This window comes from Schistocerca cancellata, chromosome 1 (genome assembly GCF_023864275.1).
Source record: "Schistocerca cancellata isolate TAMUIC-IGC-003103 chromosome 1, iqSchCanc2.1, whole genome shotgun sequence".
Taxonomy (NCBI): Eukaryota; Metazoa; Arthropoda; class Insecta; order Orthoptera; family Acrididae; genus Schistocerca; species Schistocerca cancellata.
This window is the reverse complement of record NC_064626.1, coordinates 1190828272-1190842705: the sequence shown is the minus strand read 5'-3', so window position 1 is coordinate 1190842705 and position 14434 is coordinate 1190828272. Positions and strand designations below refer to the sequence as shown.

Genomic DNA, 14434 nt, shown 5'->3' with positions numbered 1-14434 from the left:
CAGAAAGCACGGCACAGGGCGCGGTCCCTGCTCCTGCACTTATAGCTTGGGCATGTCGTGCACCAGACCAACGGCGGCCGGTCGCTTCTCCACGCAGTCGGCTTCGCTACCTCTTGCTGTACTCCTGCTCAGCCGTCAGCGCCTATTGTCTTCTTCGGCCGTTGCCCCCAACTCTCTGCTTGTTCACCTCCTCACGGTCAGACTGACCACGGACCCCGCCCCCCGCCCACCCCCTTAGTCACTCAACTCGCCGACATTGGCGGCATTAACAGCAGGCTTCTACGACGCCGATGCCCTCTCGCTGCAGGCTAAAATTCCAGTAACTTTAGCGCTGCCTGCTGAGAGCTGCGGATATTGAACAGTGTACGAAATCACGGCGCAGTACCTATAAATAAAGAAAATATTGATATACAAATTTATTTTCTCGAGGTGAGAATTAAGCCTTTAAGTCTGTCTCGCTACTGAAGGCACAGAGGACGTTTTTTTGCCGTGACCTGCCAAGTGTGGCACGGTCTGCGTGGAGGTGGTGTATTTTCAGCATTCAACTTTGTGCCAGTGACGACTGAGACACTGCAGCTGGTGGAATGTACTGAGCCGCAAAGCAAATCGCAGCTGTCACGTGAACCTCAGGTAAACTGAATAGTTATTGCGTGTCGAATTCTGGAATTCCCCTTCAAGTGGCCACTTAAAGGCGATCCATGGCGTGACGATTGTTCAGGTTTGTTTTTATTTCACAGCTACCATACAAATAAAAGCATTGCTATTAACAACACCCAACACTCAGTCGGGCAGTTGCTCCATTTGAAAGAGAAAAACGGGACGAGGAAGCTGGTCTAAAGGCCCGCTCTATAATTTGGACAGTAAGCCAGCTGCAGGGAAAAGTAGGTAGATTTTTGTTTCTCAGGAGTTTATAATTTCTAAATTCTTCCAGCGATCAAAACTGGGAGCGCTTGGCCAGTAATATTGAAAACCAGAACCATCATCTTGTAAAATAAACACATTTTGAGTAATGAGGTAGTTACTGATTACAATGACAGTAAGAAAACTGATTTAGATAAAGACAAATTTGAAAAACTGTGAAATTAAAAGTAAGAGTGATAGCATTAAGAGTGCAGTGGGAATTCCATTGTTAAGCGCAGAGAGGAGAGATGAAAGGTAGAAAGAGTAGATTGAAGGTCTCTGTGAGAGGGAAGACTTGTCTGACAGCGTGATAGGAGAAGAAACAGGAGTCGATATAGAAGAGATATGGGATACAGTATTAAAATTAGAATTTAAAAGAACTTTAAAAGATTTAAGATAGAAGAGGGAAGAAGTGATAGATGACATTCATCAGAATTTCTAAAATAACTGGGGAAGTGGCAACCAAACGACTATTTACGTCGATGTGTAGAAAGTATGAGTCTGGCGATGTACCATTTGACTTCCGGAAAAATATCATCTGCACAATTCCAAAGACTGCAAGGGTTAACAAGTGCGAGAATTATAGTTCAGTCGGCTTAACAGCATCCAACCTGCCTACAAGAATAATGGAAAAGAAAACTGAGAATGTGTTAGATTACGACAAGTTTGCCTTTAGGAAAGGTAACAGTACCAGAGAGGCAGTTCTGACGTTGCGGTTGATAATGGAAGCAAGAATAAAGAAAAAGTAAGACACGCTCACAGGATACCTGGACCTGGAAAAAACGTTCGACAATGTAAAATAGTGCAAGATGTTAGAAATTCTGAGAAAAATGTGGGTCAGCTATAGGAAAAGACGGGTAATATAAATGTGTATAAGATCCAAGAACGAATACTAAGAGTGGAATACCAAGAACGAAGTGTTTGGCGTAAAAAGGTCATAAGACAGAGATCTAATATTTCATCCCTACTATTCAGCCTATACATCGAAGACAGCAAGTAAAGAAAGATGAAAATAATGAGAAGTAACACAAACAAGAACAGTGAGAAACTTAACATCAAGATTGGTGATCACAAAGTAAATGAAATTATGGAATTTTGCTACCTAGGCGGCAAAATATCCGATGACAGACAGAGCAAGTATGACACAGAAAGCAGATTAGCACTGACAAAAGAGGCATTCCTGGACATGAGAAGTCTCAAACATAGGTTTTAATTTGAGGAGGTAGTGAAACATGGTTGTGGGAAAACGAGAAAAGAGAAGAAGAGAATAGAAGCATTTTTGATGTGGTGCTACAGAAGAATGTTGTAAATTCTTTCAACTGGATGTTCTGCATAGGATCGTTCAGGAAAGGAATATATGGGAAACACTGATAAGAAGAATGGAGAGGATGGTAAAACGTATTTAGACATCACAGAATAACTTCCATGGTACTGGAGGGAGCTGTAGAGGGTAAAAACTTCAAAGGAAAACAGCAAATAACTGAGGATGTAAGATGCAAGTGCTGTTCTGAGATGAAGAGGTTGGCCCAGAAGAGGAATTCGTGGCGCGCCACATCAAACCAGTCAGAAGACTGCTGATTCCACAAAAAAGAGATTAAATGATAACAGAGTTTTGGTGTGTAGACGATCAGTCACTGAGTTGGATCAGAAACACATTCAACCCAAAGGAAAGGTTGGTGGTGGAGAAATTATGGCATAGGGATGTATGACTACTTATGGTGATGAGAAGTTTGTTTTTGTTGAAGGTAACACGGATTTGGGTATAGGCATGGATCATTACTTCCAACAAGACAATAACCCTAAGTATACAGCGAAAATTGTTCGTTTGTGGTTGTTGCACTATACTCCACATGTTCTCAAGTTTCCAGCACAGAGGTCAGTCCTTATTCCAGTAGAACATCTTTGGAGTTCGATTGAAGGAATAGTGAGAAAACACGAAGTAAGACTGTTTTGCAGAATGGCAAAATGTTGCCTCAGAGACTACCAAAAAACTGGTTTATTCCACGATAAACAAATTAACAGAATGATACAAAGAAGATGAATGCCTACATTGTCATTATATATTATACATGATCATTATAATTACATACATAATAAGTTTCTATGAATATATGAATACCTTTTTCCCTATGGTGTGAAGCCTGCTGGTGGAGAATTTGTACATATTTTTTCAGAATGCTAATTAGTCAGTCATTGAATTTATACAGACTATGAAGGAAATCCCATACTGTTCGTTTACCAAATAACCTATCTGGTTGTGATCTTTAGGCCTAATAAATGAACATATTGTAAATGAACAATAAAAAGAAATTTTGAACATAGACACACGTAAAGGCTACTTCGACTCAGACCAGCACCTACTACAGATCAGTATTCGTCTTTTGCCCAAGAAAAAGCTCCAGAAGAACAAAATTGTTAGACCGGATCCAGAATACCTTACTCTAAACCAGACACAAATATTAGACAAAATTAAAATGGAGAAAACGACAGACTGGACACAACTTTCAGGAAGAATCCGAGAGGCCATGAAACTAGCACAAGCACCACGCACAAGGAAACACCGTTGGTGGGACCACACATGTAACCAAGCTATTGACCAACGAATCAGTGCATGGAAAAAATTTAGTAGCCATAAATCCCAAGAGAATTGGATGAACTTCCTGAAAACACAAAAGCAATCAAGCAAAATCATTAGCAGTGAAAATGACAGTATGATAAACGGCGACTGACAGAGATTGAATCGGACTTCATGAAGAACAATACAAGAAACTTCTACAGAACGTTCAGAGAAAATATGACTGGATATCAACCACCCAACTTGTGCTTCAGAAGACCGGATGGAACCCTAGAAACCAATACCAAAAACAATTGTGACATTCTGGGAAAGTACTTTGAAAAACTGCTCAACACGGACCCCCCTATGGAAGAAATGATGACAGAAACGAGCACGTACAATCCAGATAGTGAACCTCCAACTCTAGAAGAAGTTAAAGAAATAATCAAGTCACTCAAGAATCGTAGAGCACCAGGAGAAGACGGTATCATCGCGGAAATCTGGAAGTTACAAGACCCAGAACTCACCAAAGACATCCACAGGATCTTGAAAGATATCTGGAAGACCATGAAAATTCCTGACGACTGGAAAACTGCTCTGATACACCCACTACACAAAAAAGGTGACAAGACTGACCCTACTACCGGTCACATACAAGATCCTCTCTAAAGTTTTACTAAACAGACTAGAATGCCAGACCGACCACTTGATTGGGGAATACCAAGCAGACTTCTGTAAAGGGAGGTCTCTTGCGGAACAAATTTGGAACCTGAAAATGATTTTACAACACAAACAGAACCTGATCATTACCTTTGTCAACTTCAAAAAGGCGTACGACTCTGTCGACCGGAAAACTCTCTTCAAAATTCTAGCAGAATACAAAGTAGACAATCAAACATGGGCTATCATAGAGCAAACTTTAACCAAGACGACCTCCAAAGTAAAGTTCTGTGGGGAACTATCACAGCCCTTTGAAATTCGCACAGGTGTCCTACAAGGCGATGGCTTCTCACCTCTTCTTTTCAATCTGGTGTTAGATAAGGTAATAAAAGAATGGGAAACATCACAACAGGAGATAACCTTAGGAAACCTACAGATTAAATGCCTGGATTTTGCAGACGATTTGGCTTGTAACAACAACAACTGTACATATGATAAATTTTTTTTCTTTCTGAATGTTGATAAATTAATGTAAGCAATGTTTTGAATTTCTTTTTCTTTTCGTGTCATGTTAAAGAAACTGTGAGCAACTTTCGAAATGAATATTATTATTTATGTTAGATTTCAAGTAATGTGGTAATCAAAGGGAAGTGTATTTAATGTTAAAACTAATGTAAGATGTGAAAATTGTATTTATACGCTTGGTCCATATGTAGGAAAGGTATTAATATATGTGTAGTAGAAAACCTGTGGTGAATACCCTACCTGTAGGGGAGCGGGAAAAGGTGGAGGCAGGCGAGCGCGGGAAAACGCACAGTGGCGCGGTTCGGCACAACGGGCTCAGTATTACAGTCGGAGTTGGGCATCGGTCAGAGGAACACGTACCGTATCGAGGAGGCTATCCAGGAAAAGTGGATTCCATTGAGCCCCGGATGTGCCGACTACATGGCATGGCTATATTCTTAGGCACAAAATTAGAAAGATTACGACGCTAAGAAGAAGGAAAGTGCCGATGCAGTGAGAGCCTTAGCCGTGCTTGCATGTGTGCTGTGCTTCTCGCTATCTCGCTGCCCGCCATCCGCCGCACCGACGTGCACAGGTCAAACATTTATTTCATCTTTAGAATTGTATCTGTGTGGACCAGTGTCGAAACTGTTTCTAACTGTTCAATAATAATGTGACTTTTACCAGAATTGCCCTAACAATTAATCATCCTTATCACTGACCTAGACAGGGTCCTTACCACATGTTGTGCAACCCAAGTATCCCGAACTGAAAGTTTAAAGTTAGTGTTAATGAGAATTATCAGCAGACAAATCTATGCTATAAAGAAGTTTAAAGTTCTGTGTGTTAATGCAAATGTTAGTAAAGAACAAAAGTTTGATTAAATTGGAAGATAATTTTTTGAATTGAGCTAGCAATGACACTTAATTAATTTGAGACAGAAAGAATGATAGTTAAATAACCCAGAAGTGAGACAAAAGAGTAGTAATCCATAGGTTAATAATTCTGAGTGTTAATTTACCTTCAGTACTTAGTAATTTCAATATAACGACCATAACAGTTTCAGGGCCCCCCCTTCTCTTGTCCATTCTTTCAAACCTTGAAGTGTACTGATCAGATTTGACCAGCAAAGTTAAGTTCCATATTAAACTTAAGTGTATTAGTGTTTATCCATCCTTAATAGTGACATTGTATGTGTACTTTCAAGATTGCTAATTCTAGGGTAATCTATGCCCGATTTCAGTCTGATCAATATACAAAATGCAGTTCGTAGTAATCATTGCAGTGTGGTGTTGTGTATTTATAGCTCGTCCAAATTATTACAAAAGGAGAAAACTTTAGTTCAGTGGATTTTTCCGGTTCCAAACTTTGCCGTAAAACGCAACATTACTGCGTGTTATTATGCTTGTACATGCCCCCACTTGTACAAGGAAAAACTCACTCAATGCCTAATTAGGCTGGCGACCGTATTATTAATCATTGGTAGTATCTACTGTGTGTACTTCTTGTCCATGCGAACGAGTAATTATACTTTACATTTGCTTGACGCATCACTGTAGTTACTGACTGGATATAAGTCCGAATTGCTTCCAATTAGGTACACGCGGTCAACTTATGTACTAAAATCCTTGTTTATAAGGTGAAGCCCGTGAACTTATTACAGTACAGGCTTTAAAGAGCTAACGTACGCCCGAGCGGGCAGTAGCGTTACAGGCTATTGTGACGAAAGGTATAAAAAATGGTTCAAATGGCTCTGAGCACTATGGGACTTAACATCTGTGGTCATCAGTCCCCTGGAACTTAGAACAACTTAAACCTAACTAACCTAAGGACATCACACACATCCATGCCCGAGGCAGGATTCGAACCTGCGACCATAGCGGTCACGCGGTTCCAGACTGAAGCGCCTAGAACCGTACGGCCACACCGGCCGGCTAAAGGTATAAAAGAAACAAAAGACGCTATTGAAAAACTACACGAAATCGCTTCCAAAACTGGACTACAGATCTCTTACGAAAAGACACAGTTTATGAGCACAAAGAAACTCTCATCTCTGAACACAAAGTATGGCACGATTTACAAAACGGCAGACTTCAAATACCTCGGTGAAACACTACAAATGAGTGAACATAACAGAGACTCAAACGAAGAAAGAAAAACTAAACTGGACAAGGCATACAAAGTAGTGCGGAATCATTATAACAAGAAGTCTATCTCACAAAAAGCCAAATTACGCCACTACGACCCGGTGGCGCTCCGCGAGGCACTATATGCAGCAGAGACCACACTAATCCTAGGGCATACACGTATCAGACAACTAGAAAAAGTAGAACGGAAAATACTTAGGAAAATATTTGGTGCAACTAACAACAATGGAATATGGATCAAGAAACCTACAGATGAACTATACAAACATACGGAGACAATCACAGAAAAAATTAGAAAACGCAGACTACAATTCTGTGGGGATCTATACAGAATGCCATCACACAGACTGCCCAAACAGATCTTTGACTGGGTAATCACTAGAAACAACAAATGGGTGGCAGAGGTAAAAAACGACCTGAACCAACTCAACATAACAGCAGACACAATAAACGACAGAATAAAATTCAGAAACATCATTAAGAAAAGTAAATTACATGAGATACAATGTGACAAACGAACAGGCGTAAAATGGACCGAAGAACGCAAGCAAGATCACAGCCGGAAGGTGAAAGAAATATGGGCAACCAAAAAGGCAATCAAGATGAAGCCGAAGACACGAAGCCGACAAGAAGCATGGACAGAGGACCGGAAACAGAAACACAGCGAGCGAATGAGGGAAGTTTGGGCAGCAAGGAAGGCAGCAAAAGGAACTGGCCATGTAGTTTAGTGCAAAATGCGCTCTTTAATGGCAGAACACCAATAATAATAATAAATGAACAACAGTGTATGAATACTTTTTTTGATAATTCTATCTTTTGCAAATGAAACCGTCTAGACCACTACTAAAATTGGAGTTGGAGTGCTTATATTTTAAAGACTATCTGTCTTTTTATAAGTACGAAGAGAGAAAAAAATTTAAATAATAAAATGAAATTTGAAGGCAACGTCCCCCACACTAGCGCCACCTGCCAACTACGACTTACATCCTTCTACAAATTTTTGAGCTATCTGTTAGTTGAGGTTCCTATTGGGCATAGATTTTAATACTGACACAGATCTTTGTTATGCAAGTTCTAAACTTTTTTGTGAGTGTACTTTTAAAAACATTTTTAACTTTTTAATTTTTCAGTTTTTGTGCCTTGTTGTTACATAAGAAACTCCTGTCGCTCTTCATGTTCCTCCTAATGTTAACTGCAGATATCTGATGATACGAACAGCCAATAATGTGTAATAAATAAATAGTTTACTGGCGATCTAGACCGATTCATACACAAAATATTCACAATGATAGCGGGATCGTACTGGAAACTCATTACCTTTTTTATCTGTTGTGTGTCTGTAGTGTAATTTCCTGTCGAAGTTACAGAGCACGTTGCTAATTTTTTTTAAGGATTTCAGGTGTTTGAACTAGAACTCAGTTATTCTACGGATTACTTGCAATCTATGTTCAAATGTGATTTACTTATGTGGTTAACTGAATTATAGTTAATGACTTTTATTTCAGTCGCAGAACTGATATGAGAATTTAAATTACAAAGACCACATAAAAATTTATTATTGATTTATGATTTAATTATTAGGGTTTTTTATGTGTTCATTTTGGTATAAATCTTTCATGGAATTGCTTGCCTTGATTTTTGGTAAATGTAAAAGGTAGTTGGTAATAAGCTAAGTGACTTTCGAAATATTTTTGCGATCTCATACCCCGGAATTACTTCCACTGCCCTACTGGTAAACCATCCTGCTAGTACTACCCAACCACAATATTACTGCACTTGACCTCCTGTGGCCATTATCAGAAACATGTGGTGGCGTTGCAGTAGACAAGTACAGTGGTGACTAAGGTAAACAGATCACGTTGTGAATGATTTAAAGGCAGTTGGGCAAATACTATCAAGTGGTTCAGAGTGTCCTTCTGCAATATTATGATAAAAACCGGCGACAATCGACCAAAGCGCCCTTGGGCCCAAATGCAGTAATACTGTGTCGAATAGCACATGTCTCCAGTGCCGCAAAACATTGAAAACCCTGTGAGACCTTAACTTTTCCCGGCGAATTGAATGTTCAGATAACTGATGTTTTTGCTGCCGTGTGACGTCGTCTACCACCGCCGATATTTCGACAGGAGCACACCCTGTCATTCTCAAGGCACAACTGCAAGGAGGAAGCAATGTGCAAGGGAATTTAATACCTCAGTTCATAGAGGAGAGTTTTTTGAGATATGTAGCGATACTTTTGTTGTTTGGCATCATGGTAGTGAGAATTTAAACCGGTTTTTGGAACACCTGAATTCAATCCACCCGAATATTCAGTTCACTGTGGAGGTGGAAAAGGTTGGATGCCTTCCCTTCCTTGATGTGTTGGTCAGAAGGAAGACTGATGGTACATTGGGACATTCTGTTTACAGGAAGCCTACTCACACTGACTTGTATCTGTTAGCTGATAGTTGTCACCATCCAGCTCAGCGTGAAAGAGTACTTCGTACCTTGGTTCACAATGCCCATGTTATCTCAGACCCTGGAAGTTTGGCAGCTGAGCTATCACATCTTGATGTCACCTTCCGTCAGAATGGTTATAGTGAGAGGCAGATCAAACGTGCGTTGCGCTATCAGCCTTCTGTGCAACGGATGAGTGACGATAGCAACGAAGTGGCACCTAAATCTACGGCCTTTTTGCCTTACGCAAGAAGCGCTTCCAACAGAATTGGCCGTATTTTGCGGGAATGTGATGTGAATTTCTTTTTTCGACCACCTTCTCAGATTAAGGCCCTGTTGGCGTCCGTAAAAGATGATCTTGGTTTGCGTGAGGCTGGTGTCTATCGTATTCCTTGCAGTTGTGGCTTGTCATATTTTGGTCAGACAATCAGGACTGTGGAAGACCGGTGTATTGAACATAAGCGTCACACACGCTTAAAACAGCCGAGCAAATGCGCTATTGCAGAACATTGCCTTGACACCGGTCATCCTATGGAATACAACATCACGTCCACCCATTGAGATAGTGTTAATAAGGGAGCTGTTGAAACCAGACTATCAATCAACCTTATTAACAGAGATGGTGGATTTTGTTTAAATGCTGCTTGTAATCCGGCTCTGTCAGTCATAAAAAAAAGAGGGAGAGAATTAGTGCCACCTCAGCTGTTGATTAATAGTCACTATCGATATTTCTGATGTTGGTAATCTTTGTTTGTGTGTTGACTCTGCAGTTACTTGTTCTGTGTGTGGTACCTTCCTTGTTTATCCTCTGTGAACCGAGGTATTAAATTCCTTTGCACATTGTTTCCTCCTTGCAGTTATGTCTTGAGAATGGCAGGGTGTGCTCCTGTCGAAATATTGGCGGTGGTCAACGACGTCACCCGGCGGCAAACCCATAAATTATTTGAACATTGGAAACCCTGCTACACAGTATCGTAGTACGCCACCAGAGGAACCAAAACAAAATGGTGTGTATGCCATCTGTTTTATCTATGGGTTCCGACATTTCGTTGTGGCTTCTAAAATGGTGTGCTATGGTATTGGGCGGCATGGATCCCAATGTGCACGAGGACTGCAGGCATGTAGCTGCAAACAAACAGAAAATTCGTTGCGTAAGTTTTACTATGAGTCAAGCGTCTGTGACTGTGGGGTGGTGTAGCAGGCACTCACAGCATGTAGCATCATGATGGGGAAGCCATGCAGCGGGTACTCACTGGGTGTGGGAGCGTGATGAGGAAGCTGTGCAGTGGGTACTCACTGGGTGTAAAAGCATGATGAGGAAGCCATGCAGTGGGTTCTCACTGGGTGTAGGAGTGTGATGAGAAAGCTGTGCAGTGGGTACTCACTGGGTGTAGAAGCATGATGAGGAAGCCATGCAGTGGGTACTCACCGGGTGTAGGAGTGTGATGAGGAAGTCGTGCAGCAGGTATTCACTGGGTGTAGGAGCGTGATGAGGAAGCTGTCCAGTGGGTACTCACTAGGTGTAGAAGCATGATGAGGAAGCCATGCAGCGGGTACTCACCGGGTATAGGAGTGTGATGAGGAAGCTGTACAGCGGGTACTCACCGGGTGTAGGAGTGTGATGAGGAAGCTGTGCAGTGGGTACTCACTGCGTGTAGAAGCATGATGAGGAAGCCGTGCAGCGGGTACTCACCGGGTGTAAAAGCATGATGAGGAAGCCATGCAGCGGGTTCTCACTGGGTGTAGGAGTGTGATGAGAAAGCTGTGCAGTGGGTACTCACTGGGTGTAGAAGCATGATGAGGAAGCCATGCAGTGGGTACTCACCGGGTGTAGGAGTGTGATGAGGAAGTCGTGCAGCAGGTATTCACTGGGTGTAGGAGCGTGATGAGGAAGATGTCCAGTGGGTACTCACTAGGTGTAGAAGCATGATGAGGAAGCCATGCAGCGGGTACTCACCGGGTATAGGAGTGTGATGAGGAAGCTGTGCAGCGGGTACTCACCGGGTGTAGGAGTGTGATGAGGAAGCTGTGCAGTGGGTACTCACTGCGTGTAGAAGCATGATGAGGAAGCCGTGCAGCGGGTACTCACCGGGTGTAGGAGTGTGATGAGGAAGTCGTGCAGCAAGTATTCACTGGGTGTAGGAGCGTGATGAGGAAGCTGTGCAGTGGGTACTCACTGGGTGTAGTAGCATGATGAGGAAGTCATGCAGCGGGTACTCACTGGGTGTAGGAGTATCGAGGAAGCTGTGCAGTGTGTACTCACTGGGTGTAGAAGCATGATGAGGAAGCCATGCAGCAGGTACTCACTGGGTGTAGGAGTGTGATGAGGAAGCTGTGCAGTGGGTACTCACTGGGTGTAGAAGCATGATGAGGAAGCTGAGCAGTGGGTACTCACCGGGTGTAGGAGTGTGATGAGGAAGTCATTCAGCAGGTATTCACTGGGTGTAGGAGCGTGATGAGGAAGCTGTGCAGTGGGTACTCACTGGGTGTAGAAGCATGATGAGGAAGCCGTGCAGCAGGTACTCACTGGGTGTAGGAGTGTGATGAGGAAGCTGTGCAGTGGGTACTCACTGGGTGTAGAAGCATGATGAGGAAGCCGTGCAGTGGGTACTCACCGGGTGTAGGAGTGTGATGAGGAAGTTGTGCAGCAGGTATTCACTGGGTGTAGGAGCGTGATGAGGAAGCTGTGCAGCAGGTACTCACCGGGTGTAGGAGTGTGATGAGGAAGCTGTGCAGTGGGTATTCACCGGGTGTAGGAGTGTGATGAGGAAGCTGTGGAGTGGGTACTCACTGGGTGTAGAAGCATGATGAGGAAGCTGTGCAGCGGGTACTTACTGGGTGTAGGAGTGTGATGAGGAAGTCGTGCAGCAGGTATTCACTGGGTGTAGGAGCGTGATGAGGAAGCTGTGCAGTGGGTACTCACTGGGTGTAGAAGCATGATGAGGAAGTCGTGCAGCGGGTACTCACCAGGTGTAGGAGTGTGATGAGGAAGCTGTGCAGTGTGTACTCACTGGGTGTAGAAGCATGTTGAGGAAGCCGTGCAGCAGGTACTCACTGGGTGTAGGAGTGTGGTGAGGAAGCTGTGCAGTTGGTACTCACTGGGTGCAGAAGCATGATGAGGAAGTCATGCAGCGGGTACTCACCAGGTGTAGGACTGTGATGAGGAAGCTGTGCCTTGGGTACTCACTGGGTGTAGAAGCATGTTGAGGAAGCCGTGCAGCAGGTACTCACTGGGTGTAGGAGTGTGGTGAGGAAGCTGTGCAGTGGGTACTCACTGGGTGTAGAAGCATGATGAGGAAGCCGTGCAGCGGGTACTCACCGGGTGTAGGAGTGTGATGAGGAAGCTGTGCAGCAGGTACTCACCGGGTGTAGGAGCGTGATGAGGAAGCCGTGCGTGGCGCAGGCTGCAGAACCTGCCCCCAGCCAGGCGGCGCCGGTGCCGGAGCGCAGCAGGAGTCCCGGAGCCGGGAAGAGCAGAAAGACGGCGCAGAGCAGCGCGTCCACGGCGCCCAGGTGTAGCAACAGCAGGCTGTTGGCCGTGTGCGCCTGCAACAACAGGTGGCGAACCTGCTCACCTACACGTAGGAGGGGCACTAGCAGCATGGGGCAGCGGGGAGCGACAGGGCACGTCCACACAGTGGCGGCTGCTGTGTAAGAGCACGCTTTTTCGACGCCTTTCGAATTTATTGGTAATTTTTCTCTGGATACTGTTACACGCAACATACACTACTGGCAATTAAACGTGCTACAGCACGAAGATGACGTGCTAGAGATACGAAATTTAACCGACAGGAAGAAGATGCTGTGATATGCAAATGATTAGCTTTTCAGAGCATTCGCACAAAGTTGGCACCGGTGGCGACACCCACAACGTGCTGACGTGAGGAAAGTTTCCAACCGATTTCTCATACACAAACAGCAGTTGACCGGCGTTGCCTGGTGAAACGTTGTTGCGATGCCTCGTGTAGGGAGGAGACATGTGTACCATCACGTTTCCGACTTTGATAAAGGTCGGATTGTAGCCTATCGCGATTGCGGTTTATCGTATCGCGGCATTGCTGCTCGCGTTGGTCGAGATCCAATGACTGTTAGCAGAATATGGAATCGGTAGGTTCAGGAGGGTAATACGGAACGCCGTGCTGGACCCCCAACGGCTTCGCATCACTAGCAGTCGAGATGACATGCATGGCTGTAACGGAGCGTGCAGCCACGTCTCGATCGCCGGCCGCGGTGGTCTAGCGGGTCTGGCGCTGAAGTCCGGAACCGCGGGACTGCTACGGTCGCAGGTTCGAAACCTGGCTCAGGCATTCGTGTGTGTGATGTCCTTAGGTTAGTTAGGTTTAAGTAGTTCTAAGTTCTAGGGGACTTATGACCTAAGATGTTGAGTCCCATAGTGCTCAGAGCCATTTGAACCATTTTTTGAACCACGTCTCGATCCCTGAGTCAACAGATGGGGCCGTTTGCGAGACAAAAACCATCTGCACCAACACTTCGACGACGTTTACAACAGCATGGACTATCAGCTCGGAGACCATGGCTGTGGTTACCCTTGACGTTGCATCACAGACAGGAGCGCCTGCGATGGTGTACTCAACGACGAACCTGGTTGCACGAATGGCTAAACGTCATTTTTTCGGATGAATCCAGGTTCTGTTCACAGCATCATGATGGTCGCATCCGTATTTGGCGACATTGCGGTGAACGCACATTGGAAGCGTGTATTCATCATCGCCATGCTGGCGTATCACCTGGCGTGATGGTATGGGGTGCCATTGGTTACACGTCTCGGTCACCTCTTGTTCGCATTGACGGCACTTGGAACAGTGGACGTTACGACCCGTAGCTCTAACCTTCATTCGATCCCTGCGAAACCTTAAATTTCAGCAGGATAATGCACGACCCCATGTTGCAGATTCTGTACGGGCCTTTCTGGATACAGAAAATGTTCGACTGCTGCCCTGGCCTCCACATTCTCCAGATCTCCCACCAAATGAAAACGTCTGGCCAATGGTGGTCGAGCAACTGACTCGTCACAATACGCCAGTCACTACTCTTGATGAACTGTGGTATCGTGTTGAAGCTGCATGGGCAGCTGTACCTGTACACGCCATCCAAGCTCTGTTTGACTCAATGCCCACTCGTATCAAGGTCGTTATTACAGCCAGAGGTGGTTGTTCTAGGTACTGATTTCTCAGGATCTGTGCACCCAAATTGCATGAAAATTTAATCACAT

General features: G+C 44.2%; 1 protein-coding gene across 1 annotated transcript in view; it reads right to left on the bottom strand.

The window, feature by feature from the left end:
* LOC126141559 (uncharacterized) overlaps positions 1-14434 on the bottom strand; it is a 447793-nt gene that overhangs the window by 133650 nt on the left and 299709 nt on the right. The window contains exon 3 of the mRNA XM_049915262.1: positions 12565-12747. Within this exon, the coding sequence (XP_049771219.1) occupies positions 12565-12747 (183 nt within the window). The remainder of the gene's footprint in view (positions 1-12564; positions 12748-14434) is intronic.